Source organism: Ochotona curzoniae, unplaced genomic scaffold (genome assembly GCF_017591425.1).
Source record: "Ochotona curzoniae isolate NIBS_2020 unplaced genomic scaffold, NIBS_Ocur_1.0 patch426, whole genome shotgun sequence".
In the NCBI taxonomy this organism is placed as follows: domain Eukaryota; kingdom Metazoa; phylum Chordata; class Mammalia; order Lagomorpha; family Ochotonidae; genus Ochotona; species Ochotona curzoniae.
The window spans coordinates 488,000-507,612 of record NW_024467002.1 but is presented as its reverse complement, the minus strand read 5'-3'; the positions used below and the strand labels follow the sequence as shown (position 1 = coordinate 507,612).

General features: G+C 57.2%; 1 protein-coding gene across 3 annotated transcripts; it reads right to left on the bottom strand.

The window, feature by feature from the left end:
• Window positions 1-1,587: 1,587 nt before the first annotated feature.
• Window positions 1,588-17,990, bottom strand: LOC121167775 (proteasome assembly chaperone 4). Of its 3 annotated transcripts, XM_040997362.1 has the most exons (4): window positions 17,976-17,990; window positions 13,814-13,972; window positions 8,503-8,578; window positions 1,588-2,022 (listed from the first exon to the last, which is right to left on the bottom strand). In XM_040997362.1, the coding sequence occupies exons 1-4, from the start codon at window positions 17,988-17,990 to the stop codon at window positions 1,901-1,903; spliced, it is 372 nt and encodes a 123-aa protein (XP_040853296.1). In that variant the 3' UTR covers window positions 1,588-1,900. The 3 variants fall into 3 exon arrangements, with proteins under 3 accessions (XP_040853296.1, XP_040853295.1, XP_040853297.1); XM_040997361.1 differs by lacking the exon at window positions 17,976-17,990 and having other exon boundaries at window positions 13,814-14,043; XM_040997363.1 differs by lacking the exon at window positions 8,503-8,578 and having other exon boundaries at window positions 1,844-2,022.
• Window positions 17,991-19,613: the final 1,623 nt, after the last annotated feature.

Below are 19,613 nucleotides of genomic sequence, written 5' to 3'. Positions count from 1 at the left end.
AGCTGCCCTCGGGCCACCTGAGAACGGGCGAAGAGGAATTCCTTTTCTCTTGCCTCTGAGCTGCTGCTCCAGGCTGAGGATTCCTGGAGAGGTCAGGAAATGGGTATCTTACACTGTGACTCTGCAGGAAAGACTGACAACCCAGAACTCTCTGCTCTAATGTAGTATTTTTTTTTAACAAGAAAACAATATTTCTTTAATAAAGCATTTATACCAAACTCCTCAGGCCTGACTGTGTCACTTTGTGGCTGCATCCCTAAGAGGTGCCCCACCGTGCTGCCCGACAGCATGCCGAGGGCATCAGCCCTGAGCTCCGCGTGGCAAAGGCTACAGGAGGGCAGACCTGGACGTCCAGGCTGCCCACGGGCCCCACCTGCCCCCGGCCACTCCACAAGTGTCACAGGCCCCTGACCCATCCACTGATGGGGCCGGTCCAGCCGGGCAGCAAAGGCTGCCAAGACTCAGTCAGTGGTCCTACTCTGACCTAATCAGAAAAGCACGGCGCGTCTTTGACCAGCTCCTTGGCTTCCAGTCTGTCTCCCTGTTAACTGCCCCAGGAGGCAGGGGTCGATGGCAGACGTACTGGCATTCCTGCCATCCTGGATGACCCCTGCCCCTGGCCTCTGTGGGAGGCAATCACAGAGGGAGGATCTCCATGCACCCTTAGTCCACTCCAGCACTCCACCTCCCGGGTATCTCTTAAAAGAAAAACACGAAATAAAAACAAAGCAAGAAACTGGGAGGAAAAGACAGTTAAGTGAACGGAAACATCTATATCCTTAGAGAATTCCGGCCATAACTCACAGTTGCCAGGGCACATTTAGTTTGCAACGAATTTCCATATACTTAATTCTAACAAGAATCCAGCAAGTTATGACTCTCGCTTTACAAATAGGAAACGGGACCGAAAAAATTAGAGGATTCTCCAAGACCCAAGGGGGTTCCAACAGGGAGCGCACAGTGGCCCTGGGGAAGGGTTTAGGGAGCGCGCAGTGGCCCTGGGGAAGGGTTTAGGGAGTGCACAGTGGCCCTGGGGAAGGGTTTAGGGAGCACAGTGGCCCTGGGGAAGGGTTTAGAGCACGCACAATGGTCCTGGGAAGGGTTCAGGGGTTGCACAGTGGCCCTGGGGAAGGGTTTAGGGGGCGCACAGTGGCCCTGGGGAAGGGTTCAGGGGTTGCACAGTGGCCCTGGGGAAGGGTTTAGGGGGCGCACAGTGGCCCTGGGAAGGGTTTAGGGAGTGCACAGTGGCCGTGGGGAAGGGTTTAGGGAGTGCACAGTGGCCCTGGGAAGGGTTTAGGGGGTGCACAGTGGCCCTGGGGAAGGGTTTAGGGAGCGCACAAGGAGCACCTGGAGAAGGGTTTAGGGAGTGCACAGTGGCCGTGGGGAAGGGTTTAGGGAGTGCACAGTGGCCCTGGGGAAGGGTTTAGGGAGTGCACAGTGGCCGTGGGGAAGGGTTTAGGGAGTGCACAGTGGCCCTGGGGAAGGGTTTAGGGAGCACCTGGGAAGGTTTAGGGAGAACATGGCTGCCAGGCTTAGCTGAAATGGATAGGGGATATACCAGCTCAGAAGGAAGGACTGAAGCCTCAACACGTTTACACTAAGTCTTGTTGGGAATGCCCTAACTGGGTCCTGACGAGTGTGAATTCTTGGGTCAGACTAACCCCTCAAGCCCAAGCAACCCCCACTTTCACTCCTTTTCCTTTCCCGGAGCAAATGAGGAAGTAGTTAGCACCCCTCCTGTCCTTCCTCTTCCCAAGCTGAATCAGGAGCCTCAGGCCACACTGATGACACGGGAAACCTGGCAGGATCGGCCTTAGCCAACCAAGAGTGAGCAAGCTGATGACACAATGAAAGCCAGTCCGTTTATTACGGAGTACCATACATGAGCTGCGCTGTTCCGCTAGAACTTCTCCGGGAAGGCCTCCATTTCCTCCTTGAGCCTGTTCTCCACGAGCAGCGCGAAGTTACTGTCTGTGTTCTGAAGGTTATAGCTCACAAACACCTGTTTGTTGGTCTTCCTGGCTAAAAAGAGAAAACAGTGACAGCTGTGACAAAGACCCAGCAGCTGCCGCGTCCCCCACAACAGCTGGGGGAGGGCCGACTGCACACAGCTGCCGTGTCCCCCACAACACCTGGGGGAGGGCTGACTGCACACAGCTGCCGCGTCCCCCACAACCAGCTGGGGCCGACTGCACACAGCTGCCGTGTCCCCCACAACAGCTGGGGAGAGGGCCGACTGCACACAGCTGCCGTGTCCCCCACAACAGCTGGGGGAGGGCCGACTGCACACAGCTGCCGTGTCCCCCACAACCAGCTGGGGGAGGGCCGACTGCACACAGCTGCCGTGTCCCCCCACAACGGCTGGGGAGAGGGCTGCTGCCAATGGGCCCTCTGTCTCGTTCCCCACAAGAGCAGCATCCCCAGGCACCTGTTAGAGGCCGAGTCCTAGGTCCCTCCGTGCCCCTGCATCAGAGTCAGGGTGGGGCCAGCAGTGTTAGCCCAACCAAGGCACCCAAACACTTGGGTTTGAGAAACTCCGCTAAACCAAGAGGGGTTCTGGTGGTGAAGTGTTTTTTTTAACCTTTTTTACACACCTACGTGCACACACACCTATGTACGTGGCCAAACACACACACACCTATTACATGCGACACACACCTATGTACATGGGCACACACACCTATGTCGTAGGCACACACACTTTCCTGATGTTACATGGAAATGAAAGCCCCTTTCTATGGAATAATTGTTGAATTGCACTAATCCAAATGCAAGGTCAGAATCACATGCGCAGAATCTGAAATATAAACTAGTACCCTGAAATCAACTGACCAAACGGGTAAGACTCAGGGAGGGACCAAGGCCTCCTCTTCTCTCCTCCCCCAAAGGCAGCAGGGGACGACGCAGGGCCAGGCTCCACAGGGGGTCACAGGCAGACAGGGACGAAACAGGGTCAGGCTCCACTGGAGGTCACAGGGAGTTGGGGACGGGCAGGGTCTGGCTCCACCGGGGATCACAGGCGGACAGGGACGAAGCAGGGCTGAGCTCCACTGGGGGTCACAGGCAGTTGGGGACGAGGCAGGGTCTGGCTCCACCGGGGGGTCACAGGTGCTTTAGAACAGACATAGCCACATCTCCTGGCTCTGACTCCATCCTCGTGGCCGTTGTCCTCCCAACAGCCCCAACCAGCGGGACCAGCAGGATACAGTGTGTGAGGACAGGCCACACGGGAGGTACTGCTGGCATCGTGCCCCAGCCAGTGGAAGGTTCCCGCCCTCCGTGGACACAGCAATGGCAGGAGCAGCCTGCTGCTGCCCTGGACGGCTGCCCGAGCTCACCTCAGGGCAGCTGTTGCTCCACAGAAAGGCGGGCAGAAGCAGCTGCTGGTCCACACAGCAGGCCTCCCCAGGTAGAGCGGGTGCCTCCCCCAGGCTGTGAGGCAGTCTTAACAGACGGAACACAAGGAGAGTGAGACAGCGACCCCAGGGCTCAGCAAGGCTGCCGCGGAAGGCCTGCCCATGTCTACTGCAAGCCCACTGCTCTCACTGCTTTGCAAGGTTCCTCCAGGGAGCAGGGCTCTGTCAGCCAGCACCAGCCCTCCAGGCTGCATCACCCACGGGAGAGCCTGCGGTGCTTCCAGGGCTAGCTGGAGCCTGCAGGCCCGCACTCTCCCACCTCACCTTCCTCTTCTACACGGCAAGGAAAGCTGGACCACCCAAGAACAGAGCAGCAGTGCCAGACCCTCTGGAGATGCCAGCAGTGCCCAAAGCACGCCACAGACTCCCACGGCCAACACACTGTGCACTGCACAGGCAGAGGCCAGACCTCGGACACCCTGGGCCTCCTTCACTCCACAGATATAAAGCTTCCTGTCTGAGCCACATCAAGCGAGCTCCCAGCATACTCCCCCATGGGGCCTAATGTGGCAATCGCGCCCAGCCTCCTGTGCCCACTCACATGAACCCCTCCCCTCACCGTCGCATGAGTAGGCACTCGGACAAGTGTCACCCCTCAAGAGCTGACAAAAACAGAGCTGAGCTCTCACAGCAAAGGGGCTGTGCGTCTTCAACAGACCCTCACCATGGTTCAGAGGAAACTCAACAGTCCCGCGGACAGAGAAGGGGAACAGCTGGGACACTGGGCGCTCCGCAGGCATTCCTGGCACCTTTCCTGTATGTTTGAAACGACCATCTACCAGCTGCCCAGGTTCCTAGTCCAGCAGTTAAGACACCCACATCCCAAATCAAGAGTGGCTGGGTGGGGCTGCTGCCGTGCCCTAGCCACAAAGCTGGCACCCCACGCGGGCACCGGCTGTAGTGCCTGCTGCTCTACTTCCTACCCAGCTCGCTGCCAACGGCCTCCTGACACCAATGTGGGGGACTTGGAAACAGCAGCTCCTGGCTTCTGGCCCAGCCCCCGCTGTCACGCCATGAGGGGAGTGCAGCGGCGGAGGAAGATGCGTCTCTCCCTGTAACACTTACAAATGAAGAACTTTTTTAAATTGATTTTTATCGCTAAGTCAGATATGCAGAGGAGGAGAGACAGAGAGGGAGATCTCCCATCCGCTGACTCACTCCCCAAGTGGCCACAATGGCTGGAGCTGAGCCAATCCGAAGCCAGGAGCCAGGAAATTGCTCCAGGTCTCCCATGTGGGTGCAGGGTCCCAAGGCTTTGGGTTGTCCTTGACTGCTTTCCCAGGCCACAGGCAGGGAGCTGGATGGGAAGCAGGGCATCCAGGATTAGAACCAGCACCCATCATATGGGATTCTGGTACGTGCCAGGTGAAGACTTTAGCCGCTAGACTACCACGCTGGGCCCAAAGAAATTTTTTTTTTAATTTTGATGACCTTTACATATTTGATTAGGGCACAAAAGGTCAAGGGTTACAGGAAAGTAGGTAAGACCATTGTTTCCACATCCTCTTTTTTTTTCTTCTGTAACTGGGGGAAGAGGGGAGACAAAGGGAGAAGCCCCACCCACCCTCCCCCCATCCCAGGGTCCCCGACATGGGGCCCGTTCCAGGGCACTGCTCAAGTAGTTTAGATAGTTCAAAGGTTCTGAATTGCTGCCAATCTCGCCGTTCCAAGCATGATGAAATCTCCAGAATCCACTAGCTGACACAGTCCACCTTAGTGTCTCCATTACCCGATTTATCTTAAAAAAAAAAAAAAAGGCCCAGCACAGTGACCTAGTGGCTAAAGCCCTCGCCTTGCACATGCTGGGATCCCATATGGACGCCGGTTCTAATCCCAGCAGCTCCGCTTCCCATCCAGCTCTCTGCTTGTGGCCTGGGAAAGCAGTCAAGGATGATCCAAAAGTCTTTGGGACCCTGCACCCGAGTGGGAGACCTGGAAGAGATTCCTGGCTTCTGGCTTCGGATTGGTGCAGCACCGGCTGTTGTGGTCACTTGGGGAGTAAATTATCGGATGGAAGATCTTCCTCTCTGTATATCTGACTTTGCAATAAAAAATAAATCTTTAAAAGAAAAAACCACCCCAGCTGGGTTGAGGTTCCCACCAAGGGGCACGTGGGCTGGAATGGGGGCTGCGTTCTGATCAGAATATGGTTGTAGTCTCCCTTGGCACAAGTGTGGACTGGGACTGGACGCACCAAGCTGGGCCAGACTCCAACACCCTCTGGTGTCCTGGAGGACCAGGGTAGATGTGGGACAGACTAGGCTAGGTCTCAACCCCTACTGAGCCATGTGTGAGCTGTATGTGGGTATGGACGAGCCGTGGCTGGGCTGAAACATCCAACAGTAAGAACCAGATTGGGTTGAAGGCCAGTCAGGAAAGGCCACTGTTCCTACTAGGACAGGAGGTGAACTGAGTAGGGCTGGCTCATGGACCCACTGGTATGCACGAAATCTGGCACTGGGAGAGGTTCTGATGGAGGAGCCTGGGCAACTCCTCTGGCAGGACACAGACCCGGCAGGTAAGCACAAGAAGCATGAAAGGAAACAGCCCAGAACAGGCCATGGAAAGTTACCCACTGGCATACATTTGGCATGGGTCAGGGGCAGACCAGGCTGAATCAGTTCATGTCATCCACTGGCAAATCCGAGCACCAGAACAGAGTGTGGGTCGAGCCAGGTTCGGTCGCGACAAAAACCAGTGCACAATACAGAATGCCAAGGTGAGGTGACCTGTACCGGATGTGACTGCAGCGCCCAACAGCACACATGAGAACCAGGAGGAAGGGGGCAGAACCAGCCGAGGGAGTTTGGGGGTGTTCCCCTGCTGGACAGCCACTGCCACTGGAGAGTGTGAGCTGGGATGGGGGCAGACCAGACTAGGCAGGGCTACAACACCTGTGGGCCTCAGGTGGACTAGATCAGGGAAAAGCCAGGCTGGGCTGATTATTCCTACTGCTGTAAACTAAAATTAGAGTGGGAGAGGGTTGGTTGGGCTTAGCCGCAGCATCAGCTGGCAGAAGCTGGCACTGGGGGCTAATTCTGTCAAGTCAAACCACAGAACCACCTGGAGAGTGCATAATCCAGGAGTGGGAGAGGCCTGGGAGGGAAATAGTGGGCTCCTCCCTCTTGGGTTACCACTCCCACTGGAGGGCACGAAAACTAGGACAGGGGCTGGGGTGGCTAGACAGAAGGGCACCCAACAGCATGTGTGTGGGCTGGATAGTGGAGCTGGTTAGATGGAACAAGGTTTTAATACCCATTGACATGTGTGAGAGCTGAATGGGATGTGGGACAGACTGGATTAGTCTGCCACACATACTGGCAAACCAGGGCAGGGGGCGGGTCTGATGGGGGTTATTGTGGGTTGCTCCGACTAGGCTGCAGCTCCTACTGGTTTATGTGAGGGCCGAGTGTGTGCTGGGCAAAACCAGGCTGGACTGCAATACCCATTGGTTCCAGTAGAAGTCAGTGCTGGAAACAGAACCAATCCAGCAGTTGCAACCACCACCAGCTGATCGGGGTGATGGACTGTGCTGGGCCCTGTACTTGCTAGTACATACAAGAATCTGGTCTGGGAACACCTCAAAGTTTCTTTGGGGATCTCCCCAGTCGAACTGCTGGACTCAGAACCCTAACCATGAAAAGACAGAAGATAGAACAAGTCAATCAACCACCTCAGCCATATGTTGGCAGTGAAAAACTGGGCAAACGGAGACTCTATGATGGACTATGTCAATCAGTGGATTCTCCAACGACCTCATCGTGCTTGGAGTGGCGAGATTGGCAGCAATTCATAACTGTTGAACTATCAAAACCACTTGAGCAAGAATCTCGGAGCATGCCCCACATCAGGGACCTGGGATGGGTGGGAGACTGGGTGGGGCTTCTCCCTTAAAATCCCCCTTTACCTCAGATACATGAAGGAAACAATGTGGAAATAATAGTCTTACCCACTTTCCTATAGCCCTTGAACCTTTTTACCTTAATTAGCTATGTAAAGATTGTCAAAAATATAATTTAAAAAATGGAAAAAGTTAATAAAAATAAATCTTAAAAAAAAAAAAGAATGGCCATGTTGCTGTTGTGCTGAGCTCCCAACTCGAGCTCTCTGACCAAGCAGAGTCTGGTAGACAGCGCTGGCTCGCGCACCAGGGGTCCTGTACCGAGCAGGGAGAACGAGGCATTGTGCCTGGCTCTGACCCCAGCCACGTGGCGGGAGACCCAGCGGACGGGAGCCCCGGTGCATGCCCCCTTGAGTGTATCTGTCCCTCTGCCTCTCTTTTAAACTGAAGAAAGCAAGTTACTCATCGGGCCAGCCTCCCGGCTAGAGGACCCAGCCCTAGGCGCACGGACGGGGTGGGCGTCCGCCAGCCCTGCCTCCTCCCGAGCTGTGCGCTGGACTGCGCAGGAGCAAGGCCCCAGGGTCACTGGGACAGACTCTGCTTGTCCAGGATCAGGTGGACAGCGGCCTCTTCACACAGCTCCTCCAAACTGGGGGTGTGTACCCCGAGACATAGAAGGGCCCCAGGACCCGCTCTAGAACCGCAGTGACTGGGAAGCCTGACGCCTGGGGAGGCCAGGAGCTGCCTTCCTGCAGGTGGTCACAAGACTGGGCAAGGCTGCTGTTCCTCTTACCTCGGCCACCTGGGCCCGTACGGCAGTGTGTGCCCGGGCACAGGACGGGGCAGAACCATCAGCCTCACACCCCTCCCAACTCCCATTGCCCACGCAGCAGTGGGCTGCGGCCGATCCCCCTGCCCACCTCGGAAGGCCGCCAGCCAGGGACTGAAGGCCAGTCATTCCTGCCCAGAACGACACCTGTTCCACAGGTCCACCAGACTCCAGTGGGGGCCTGCAGGTGCTGTGGGCATTTCCAAGAGGAAGCAGCAGTGCTTGGGGGGGTGGTGCTAAATCAGCCCCCCAGCCAAGACGTCCCCCAGGAGCACAGACGTGCCCCCAACAGGAACACCGACACACAAAGCGCTGTGCTTGCAAGCAGCAAGACGTGACCACTCTCATGCGGAAGGCCCCGCAGGGCACAGCGGCGTCCAGCGGGCTGGCCTTGCAGCACCAGCGTGGGTACGTACCTAGGCGCTGGGCAAGGCCGGTGGAACTCGTGTCGGAAGCGTCTCCGAGCAGGGAGGTAGACACGGGGATGGAGTCCTACAAGGAAAGAGAGCAACCTCAACCACTCCAAAGGCCTAGCTTAGTGGGAGAAACCCCCATCAGCGGCCTCTTCCCAGAACAGCACGCTTCAAGGAGACCCCGGGCCCTGGGGTGTAGTCCCCGCAAAGGACCACTGTCCAGGGGAGACAGTGACCAGAGCCAGCCCCCACTGCCTGGCGGAGACAGACCTAAGATAACGCCTCGTCTCCTCGGGGCACACGGTCCCTGACACAACACACAGGACAGCTCTGCTTGTGAACAGAATGAACATAAGCCACAAGAGGGAGCAAAGCATTAGCTGCAATTTTTTTTTTTTAAGATTTATTTATTTTTATTGGAAAGGCAGATATACATACACAGAGCGGAGGAGAGACAGAGAGGAAGATCTTCTGTCTGACGACTCACTCCCTAAACGACCGCTACGGTTGGAGCTGAGCCAATCTGAAGCCAGGAGCCAGGTAATTGCTCCAGGTCTCCCATGTGGGTGCAGGGTCCCAAGATCTTGGGTCGTCCTCAACTGCTTTCCCAGGCCACAAGCAGGGAGCTGGATGGGAAGCGGGGCCACGGGGATTAGAACCTGCGCCTACAGGGGACCCCGACACGGTCAAGGTGAGGACCTTAACCACTACACTATCACGCCAGGCCCAACTGCACTTTTTTTTAAAGACTTATTTTTGTTTCTTTTTCTTTTTTTTTAATTGAAAAGATATACAGAGAGGAGGAGAGACAGAGAAGATCTTCCATCTGATGATTCACTCCCCAAGAGGCCACAACAGCCAGAGCTGAGCCAATCAGAAGCCAGGAGCCTCCTCCAGGTCTCCCACACAGGTGCAGGGTCCCAAGGCTTTGGGCCGTCCTCCACTGCTTTCCCAGGCCACAGGCAGGGAGCTGGATGGGAAGCGGGGCTGCCAGGATTAGAACCAGTGCCCATATGGAATCCCGGAATGTGCAAGGTGAGGACTTTAACCGCTAGGTTACCACACCAGGCCATACACTTGTTTTTAAACTAGAAAAGACACAAAAGTATTGAATTGTTACTGCACCTTTCTGCAGTCCAGATTCAACCTTTAAGTGTATTGTTAATTAATTAATTAATATTGTTTAACTGTAAACAATATTTACAGTGAAACCACAGAAAAAAAGAAATTCTTACCAGGTTGAATATTCTACCTCCGCCCTCCCAAAAAAAGCAAATAAAACAAACAGGAAACTTTAAATCTATGTTATTAGCCTTCTTAATAGCTCACTACCTCCAAAATCACTCTGGGATACTGGACTCCCAATGTGTCAGGCCAGTGAACAAACAGGGACTCAGCCAGCCGCCCTCCGGGAGGCAGGGCATCCCCAGGCCTGCAGGCCCTGCTCTCCACGGCAGCCCAGCTCTTTCTATTTCCCTTGGGCTTGTCACACAGGAGCAGGTCTAAGGAGGGGAAGGAGAAGGCCCTCAGGGACCCTGGGGTGCCGTGCCACCCAGGAGGGGCTGGCAATCTTAGTAGGAGGGGCTGAGTAGTGAATCAGCTGATGGCTTGTGGGCCACCAAGGCTCCACTCCAACCCCCCACCTCTCCTCCATGTGTCAAAGCCACCAGAGCCCGCCTGCTTCAGAGTGCACAGTCAGGACTCAACACAGCTCTGCCGCAGGAGACAGCCAGCTCAGGCCCTGATCCCCAGCAGCCCTGGGCTCCCGCCTCAGCCGCTGCACCTCTCCTCCACAGCCAGCTCAGGGCAGGAACTTCCAGGCACCCAGGGACCTGACTCGGCAGGCACCGACAGTGGTCGGGAGCTGTATCGTGTGCTCAGCCCACCAGAGCTGCCCACTTGCTGCCAAGCCCTCTGCAGTGCTGGGCACAGGGCTGACGGCATTGCTGGCCCATCACGATGCTTTGCCAGCCCCCTGTCTTACTCAAGGCCTATGACCAAAGCCTCAGGACCAGGAAAGAGAAACAGGACGTGGCTACAAACACGCAGCTCACTTCCCACCCGTCAGCCCAGAACTCACCCTTTCCTCCAATGAAAGAAAACCTGGAACTGCCTCCACACAGGGTCCACCTGTCTGAGTTCACCCCCACCGGCCCCTGACCCCTGCCCTCTCCAGAAAAAGTCACCCAAAGAGAAAGGCAGGCTGGCCCTGAGTGTGGGCAGGAAGACTGGGAGCGGGTCAGGGAGACCCACGGCTCCTCACCTCCCCAGTGCTGCCCGGCTTACGCTGGTTCTGCCTGAGGGGCGTGAACACTAGATAATCAGAAAACATCACCAGCTCTCCAGCACAGAACACTGAGGGTCGGGCAGCCAGGAAGCCCCGGGGCTGCACGAAAGAGTGGGCAAGGGGCAGCGCCAGGGCCGACAGATCTCCAACCCTGCTCTGAGCGCATCTATCAAGTGGTTCCAGGCAAAGGGATGACAAGGGCTGCCTCAAGCTGACACTGTCACTGAAAAGCCCTGGGCAGTGCCAATGCCTAACCCTGGTACACACAGCAGCCCTGGGTAATCAGTGCCAGATCCTAACCCTGGTGCTCTTACACAGCAGCACTGGGCAGTGCCAGGTTCTAACCCTGGTACTCTTACACAGCAGCCCTGGACAGTGCCAGGTTCTAACCCTGGTACCTGGCACTCACGCACAGCAGCCCTGCGCAGTGCCAGGTCCTAACCCTGGTACTCACGCACAGCAGCCCTGGGCAGTGCCAGGTCCTAACCCTGGTACCTGGCACTCACGCACAGCAGCCCTGTGCAGTCAGTGCCAGGTCCTAACCCTGGTACCTGGCACTCACGCACAGCAGCCCTGTGCAGTCAGTGCCAGGTCCTAACCCTGGTACCTGGCACTCACGCACAGCAGCCCTGTGCAGTCAGTGCCAGGTCCTAACCCTGGTACCTGGGACACACAGCAGCCCTGTGCAGTCAGTGCCAGGTCCTAACCCTGGTACCTGGCACTCACGCACAGCAGCCCTGTGCAGTCAGTGCCAGGTCCTAACCCTGGTACCTGGGACACACAGCAGCCCTGCGCAGTCAGTGCCAGGTCTAACCCTGGTACCTGGGACACACAGCAGCCCTGCGCAGTCAGTGCCAGGTCCTAACCCTGGTACCTGGGACACACAGCAGCCCTGCGCAGTCAGTGCCAGGTCTAACCCTGGTACCTGGGACACACAGCAGCCCTGCGCAGTCAGTGCCAGGTCTAACCCTGGTACCTGGGACACACAGCAGCCCTGCGCAGTCAGTGCCAGGTCCTAACCCTGGTACCTGGGACACACAGCAGCCCTGCGCAGTCAGTGCCAGGTCCTAACCCTGGTACCTGGGACACACAGCAGCACTGCGCAGTCAGTGCCAGGTCTAACCCTGGTACCTGGGACACACAGCAGCCCTGCGCAGTCAGTGCCAGGTCTAACCCTGGTACCTGGGACACACAGCAGCCCTGCGCAGTCAGTGCCAGGTCCTAACCCTGGTACCTGGGACACACAGCAGCCCTGCGCAGTCAGTGCCAGGTCTAACCCTGGTACCTGGGACACACAGCAGCCCTGCGCAGTCAGTGCCAGGTCTAACCCTGGTACCTGGGACACAGCAGCCCTGCGCAGTCAGGTCTAACCCTGGTACCTGGGACACACAGCAGCCCTGCGCAGTCAGTGCCAGGTCCTAACCCTGGTACCTGGGACACACAGCAGCCCTGCGCAGTCAGGTCTAACCCTGGTACCTGGGACACACAGCAGCCCTGCGCAGTCAGTGCCAGGTCTAACCCTGGTACCTGGGACACACAGCAGCCCTGCGCAGTCAGGTCTAACCCTGGTACCTGGGACACACAGCAGCCCTGCGCAGTCAGTGCCAGGTCTAACCCTGGTACCTGGGACACACAGCAGCCCTGCGCAGTCAGTGCCAGGTCTAACCCTGGTACCTGGCACTCACGCACAGCAGCCCTGCGCAGTCAGTGCCAGGTCCTAACCCTGGTACCTGGGACACACAGCAGCCCTGCGCAGTCAGGTCTAACCCTGGTACCTGGCACTCAGACCCAGTACTTTAGTGTAGAAAGTAACTACGCTATAAAAGCATATGAGCGGGCATTTCATCCAACATGTGAGCGTCCACAGAGAAACACAGCGGGACTGGCACACGGGCACCAGGGCAAAGTCAGACGAGTGCCAGTTTGGGGCCCGGCTGTTCCACTGGCCATCCAGACCCCTGGGGAGGCAGTGGAAGATGGTCCAGGTGCCCGGGCCCAGGCACCCTCGTGGGCAGCCAGGAGGAAGTTTTGGACTCCTGGTTTTAGCCTGGCTGCTGTGGTCATCTGGGAGTGATCCAGCAGATGGACAACAGGCAGGCAGGCAGGCAGACTGATCTAACTTAGCTTTGCAAATCTTTTAAAAAGCACAGAAGAGCTAGTGCAGTGGTCTGTCAGGCTGATCCTCCACTTGGGGGACTCCAGGCTCCCCAGCCTTGCACTGGCCCAGCTCTGGCCACTGCAGCCATTTGGGGAGTGAACCAGCAGACAGAAGACCTTTCTCTCTGTCCCTTCTCAAACTCTGACTTACAAGTAAAATAAATAAATCTCTTTTTAAAAAAATTAGAGGGAACAGAAACACAAGAAGCAAATATCACAGTAACACGGGAGGCCAGGACGGGAGTAAGCCGTGAGGAGCAGTGACACCTGAGGACACAGGCACAGGGCGCCCGGGGCCTCCACAAGGGACAGCCCCAGGCCCCCACCACCGGCTTCCAGAACCGGGCGGAGATGACTGCTCTGTGGTGGGGGTCCTGGGAAAGCCATCTGGGAGAGGGGAGGGGAGCAGACAGGAGGGCAAGTGGGACCAGAACCCATCGCCCCCAACGTCGGGCAGGAATCCAGCCAGTGTGAGCCAAGCCCCTAGCTCACCCCAAGTTCACGGGAGACGGCAGGGGTCCCTGGGCACGCTGGCCCTCAGGGAGCTGCACAGGGGCTCGGCCCGGGGCAAGGCAGCTGCAGAGGGGCCCGGCCCACAGGGAGCTGCAGAGGGGCTCGGCCCACAGGGAGCTGCACAGGGGCCCGGGGCACAGGGAGCTGCACAGGGGCTCGGCCCGGCCCTCAGGGAGCTGCAGAGGGGCTCGGCCCGGGGCACAGGGAGCTGCAGAGGGACTCGGCCCGGGGCACAGGGAGCTGCAGAGGGGCTCGGCCCGGCCCTCAGGGAGCTGCAGAGGGGCTCGGCCCACAGAGAGCTGCAAAGGGGCTCGACCCACGACGACCCTCGGCTCCCGCCACCCCGCCCACACTCACGTAGCGGCTGCACATGGCCACTGCGAGGTTGCGCAAGTGCGGCGCGGCGCCCACCCACAGGAAGAGCGAGTCGGTCAGCCGCATGACGTGGAAGTGCACGAGCTGCTCCCACAGCCGCGCGCTGAAGTTGTGCAGCGACACCTCGCCGGCCGCGGCTCCCTCCATGCCGCCGGCCACGCAGACCCGAGCGAGCGAGCGCCGAGAGTCCGAGTGAGCGCCGAGCGGCCGAGCCCGCGGCCCGGAGAGAGGGCGGAGCAGGAAGGAGAAGGGGCGGAACCGGGGAGAGGGTGGGGCGGGGAGAGGGCGGAGCAGGAAGGAGAGGGGGCGTAGCCGGGGAGCGGGCGGGGCCGGAGAGGGCGGAGTAGGAAGGAGAAGGGGCGGGGCCGGGGAGAGGGCGGGGCCGGGGAGAGGGCGGAGCAGGAAGGAGAGGGGGCAGGGCCGGTGAGCGGGCGGGGCCGAGGAGAGGCGGAGCAGGAAAAGGGGGCGGTACCAGAGGCGGCGGGGCAGGAAGGAGATAGGCGGGTCCAGGGAGAGGGCGGGGCTCCCGAATGGGCGGGGCAGGGTAGGAACTGGGCCTCGGAGCGAGCGGGTTGGAGAGAGGGCGGGGCCGGGTAGAGAGTGGGGACGGGAACGGAGAGGAGGGGGCGGGTCGGAGAGAGGGCGGGGCCGGAGAGGGGGCGGGAACGGAGAGGGGGCGGAGCCGGGGAGGGGGCGGTGCTGGAACGTGGGCGTGGCCGGAGAGAGAAAGCCGGCCCCCGCAGCCCAGCTGGCCTGCCTGGGGCGCGCGTGCTCCGCGGCTCCTGGCCTCTGTGAGGCTGAGGTAGCTTCAAAATGGAGGCAGGTGCAGGTCCGGCTCCGAGGAGAGGACAGGGTAAGAAAAGTGTGGCCTTCAGTTCCCCGGAAACGCTAGCTATTCATGCCCGTCCTGAGGTGCCCGACTCACCCTTCCCCTGAAATCAGTTTCCCTGAGCCCCCTATCCTGGATCCAGGGAGAATGTTCTAGAAAAACAGCCCTAGGTTCCATCTGGTCAGATTCCGTGAGCCGACTGCCTGTGAGGATTTCAGTCAGAATTCCCAGGGTCGGCTCCTGCGCACTCTCAGGGGTTCCGGTTAACTAAACAAACTTAAGAGGGTCACGGCTTTTATAGGTTCTGTCCACTTCTTAATTATCATAGTTCATGGTCAGGTCAATATTTTCATAGCTATATTAAAGTATAGCAACCAGCCATACTTGAACTGGACTAATTGGGGTTCTGATGAGGATGTAAGCATGAAACCATCATTAAAATCAGCCTGGAGAACATGGTGACCCCCCCACTCCTCAGTAATCACTGCCTGGCTCCCCTCCCACCATACACACACACACACACACACACACACACACACACAGTCATTGTACTCTCTATGGCTCAAGATGAGTTTTCATTTTCTGGAGGTTTCTGTAAGTCACCCAGGGCATACTAGCTTTGTCCAGCTTCTTTGCTTGCGTGTCATTGCTTCGGGGTTCACTCAGCCTGCGAGGCCATGGTCGTCCGTTCCTTTTTGTCGTCAGTAGCACGTGGGATGGCCGTTCTGCCATGCAGGCTGTTTGCAGTTTGGGAGTGTTGCAGTAACGCTGTTATGAACATAAGTGTACGAATGCATTTGTGAAAACATGCTTTGTTTGTTTGTTTTTAGATAATATGGACCTAGGACTAGAAGGACAATATCATATACTGGTCTGAACAGTCCAAGCACCTGGCCAACCGTGTTCTAGAATGTACTGTCGCCCATTCCTCTCAGCCAGCAGTGGGTGTGGATTACGGGTACGTCACAGCCTTCTCACATAGCAAGGCAGCATCTTCATGTTACCCATCTGGTTTAAAGCACATCCTGTCAGTGACTAATGAGCCCCAGTACGTATTCACACCATACACAAAAACAAACTTGGAATGGCGCATAGTAAGCTCATCATTAACCTAAAACTAGACAACTTCCAGAAGAAAGCAAAGAATGAAGCTTTTGCGGCCTTTGGTGTAGCCGAGACTACACAGCTACGACACCAGGTACCATCCATGGCAGAACACGTGGGCCGACTGGATCTCACCGACATTTCCCACTTCTCTACAGGAGGCGAGCGGATGACGCACAGGTGGATAGACGCTGAACCTGGGGCAGTGTTGCCATGTAGTGCGTCACACAGCTGCTTGGGACACCTGACGCCTATGTGGGAGTGCCTGGGATCCAGTCCCACCTGTTTCTGATCCAGCTTTTTGCTAATCAGCAGTGTAAGATGGCCCAAGCACGTGGCTCTCTGCCACTCACACAGATGACCTGGATGGAATTCCTGACTCCTGGCCAGGCCCAGCCCACCCCAATTCCGGCCCATGCTGGTGGGGGCTACAGCCTAACCCAGCCCTGCCAGCTCCAGTCCTGGCCCTAATGTGTACTAGCTGGTATGGCACCCCAACCTGGCCTGACCCACACTCCATTCTGGTGCTCAGATTTGCCAGCAGGTGATATGAACTGACCCAGCCTGGTCTGCCCCCGACTTGCGCCAAATGTATGTCAGTGGGCAGAGTTTCCTGGCCTGGTCTGGGCTGCTCCAGTCTTGGTTCTTGCACTCACCTGCAGGGAGCATGTCCCGACAGAGGAGTTGCCCAGGCTCCTCCATCAGAACCTCTCCCAATGCCAGATCTCACGCACACTGGTGGGTCCATGGGCCAGCCCTACTTAATCCACCTCCTGTCCCAAAGGAACAGTGGCCTTTCCTGACCAGCCCTCACTCATTCCGGTTCTTGTTGTTGGATGCTACAGCCCAGCCAAGCCTGGTCCACACCCAGACACAGCTCACACATGGCTCAGCAGGGGCAGAGACCTGGCCTAGCCCGTCCTATACCTACCCTGGTTCTCACAAGCACCAGTGGGTGCTGGAGTCTAGCCCAGTCTGGCACATCCCAGACCCAGCCCATACCCATGCCAAGGGATCCTACAGCCATGTCCAGACCAGACCTCTGCTCCCACCCTGGCTCTCACATTCACCAAAGGGGATCACACCCCGACCAGGGCGTCTCCTTTATTCCCCAGCCAGGCCTGTTCTCATCCGCAAATCTTGTGTGTGCCAGTGGTTGACCCAGCCTGGCATAGCCCCTCATGTGTCTTAGCCTTTGCCTTTGAATGCTGCAGCCTGACCTAACCTAGCTTTTCCAGTCCCAACTCTCACTGGCAGGTGCTGTAACCTGGCCCTGCTCAGTCTGCTCCCATCCCAGCTCATGTGAACCAGTAGGTGTGACAGCCTAGCCCGGCATGACCTGCACTCCTGGCCTGGTTTCTGTACTCGCCATGGACTAAGGCCTTCTGTGCAGTGCTCAGCCCTGCCTAGTCAACCCCCTTCCAAAACCAATCTACACACTTGCCAACAGGTGGAGCTACTTTGCCCAGCTTGCCCAATCCCTAGATCTGGACCACATGCTCACCAGTGAGAGCTCTGGCCCTGTAGGGGAGTTCCCAGGTTCCCCATTCAGCCCACTCCCAGACCCAGATCTCACATGTGGCAGCAGGTGCTAGGCCTTCCATCTTGGCCTTTGTATGAGCTGGAGGATGTTGCAGGCCGGCCCACCCCACACCCTGTTTTAGGATGCACATGCAGGTGCTGCAGCTTGGACCTGCCCAGCCTATTCTCGGCCCCAGTACCTGTGAGTGTTGGCAGGTTCCATGTTCACACCTAGTTCAGCCCATTTCCACCCAACTCTTTTTATTATTATTATTATTATTATTATTATTATTATTATTATTATTATTTCTATTGGAAAGGCAGATATACAGAGAGGGGGAGAGACAGAGATCTTCCATCCAATGATTCACCCCACAAACTGCCACAGCTGCTGGAGCTGAGCCAATCTGAAGCCAGGAGCCTCTTCCAGGTCTCCCATGTGGGTGCAGGGTCCTAACATTTTTGGCCATCCTCGACTGCTTTCCCAGGCCACAGACATGGAACTGGATGGGAAGCGGGGCTGCCAGGATTAGAACCGGTGCCCATATGGGATCCCAGTGCCTGCAAGGCTATGACTTTAGCCACTAGGATATTGTGCTGGGACCACCCCCCAACACTTGAGCTAACCAGCGGGAATTGTATTTCCACAGGGTTGGGCCCACTTATCCCCCACGGAATCTACCCCAGGACCTGGTTCTCTTGCATACTGGTTAGTGTCATGGCCCTGCCTAATGTGACCTGTCCCCTGTTCCAACACTCAGTCAGGTACTGGGATCTAGCCCTGCTAGACAGGCCCCCAGCCATAGCTTTCATGTGGTATGGCGTGTGGTGGTCAGTGATGCTCTGCGCTAACAAGCCCATCTCAGGACTCCCATGTGGGCTGGTGAATCAGTCTGACCCATACAGATCTTCCAGTCTCTCCCCTCCAAACCACCAGGTCTCAGTCCCCTCACTTACATGCCGGTGCAGTGATGGTGTTGTTGGGTGTCCCTCAGGATTCATTCCTCACCTACACGTACGGTCACCTTATCCATGGATGTCTCAAGTTCCCAGAGCTTGTCAGCAGGTGGCCAGCGGGTGGAATCCGGCACCAGTTTGACATTCTGGCTGCCCAAACCAAGATGGTTCCAGCCGCTCTGAAGCAGCCAGACTAGGCTATGCCCCCCACCTGACCAGCCAGAAATGGCTGATGGGGTGAGGGGTTCCCTTTGTGTGCCCAGCCCTCCAAGCCCTCCTGGCACAAGTCAAGATGCCCCCAGCTGCTCCAAAGCAGCCAGGCTAGGTCACACTCCCCAGCCCCCAACGACCAGCCAGAAGAGGCTGATGGGGGGAGGATTCACATTTGCACGCCCAACCCTCAGATGTGGCATCTTTGCTAGAGTAATATGATAAGGTCTCAGGGCATGGCGCGTAGCCAAGGATCCTGCACACACCCCACACACTTTTCCCTTTTCCAGGCTAAGCAGCCCAGCAGAAAGTGTGCGGTGAATGTCTGGAAGGAGCAACACATCCACCCACACATTTTCCCCAGGGCTCTCGAGCCTCAGGAAACATGTAGGCCGGCAAGATGAGTAGCTTGTCCCAGGAGTGCAAGGCTCCCTGCCACCCCTGCCCCCGCAGTGCTCTGTTTTCAGTCCACGCCAACAGCCCAGGGCGAGAACCTCCAGGGAGTAACTGAAGAATGAAGTGAAGCCTGCCCAAGCCAACCAGGTGTGGCACAGCCCGGCCCGGGCAGCGGCCCGGTCATCCGAGCCGTGAGAAGTGGTAGGAGTGAATACAGACTCTCACAGGAGGAGTATGGCTGCTCTGCGTCCTCCAGGGAGAGACTGGGAGACACAGGAGTTGTGAGGAAAGACACCTGCGCCAAAAACTGTCTTGAAAGCCTGAAGACGATCAACTGGCCCGAATGATCTTCTGGCAAAGTGGGTCGCCCCAGAAGAGGGATTAAGCTGCTACAAATGCCCTTCAAAATGTTTGTGGGAAAAAATGCAATTAAAAAAGTTTACTTTGGTGTCCAAAAAAAAAAAATGCCGAGGCCCATGCGTTGTGTTTTCTTGACACCCATTTTGCAGATGGCCATAAAGATCCCTCTCATGTGGATGAAAAGATGGACTTGGCCAGCTCATGGCAGTCACTGGCTCCCACTACCCCAGGGCTGGCACAGGAGCCTGTGAAGGCAGGCATGCAGGTAGGCGCTCAGCCCAGTGGGTCATGCTGCCGTGCCCAGCAGACTCCCTGTGCCACCACGGCAGCAGAAGCTGGGACACGGCCCACGCAGGGCAACATTCCTGAAGAGGAATAACGGACCACACGCCAGTCTGCCGGGCT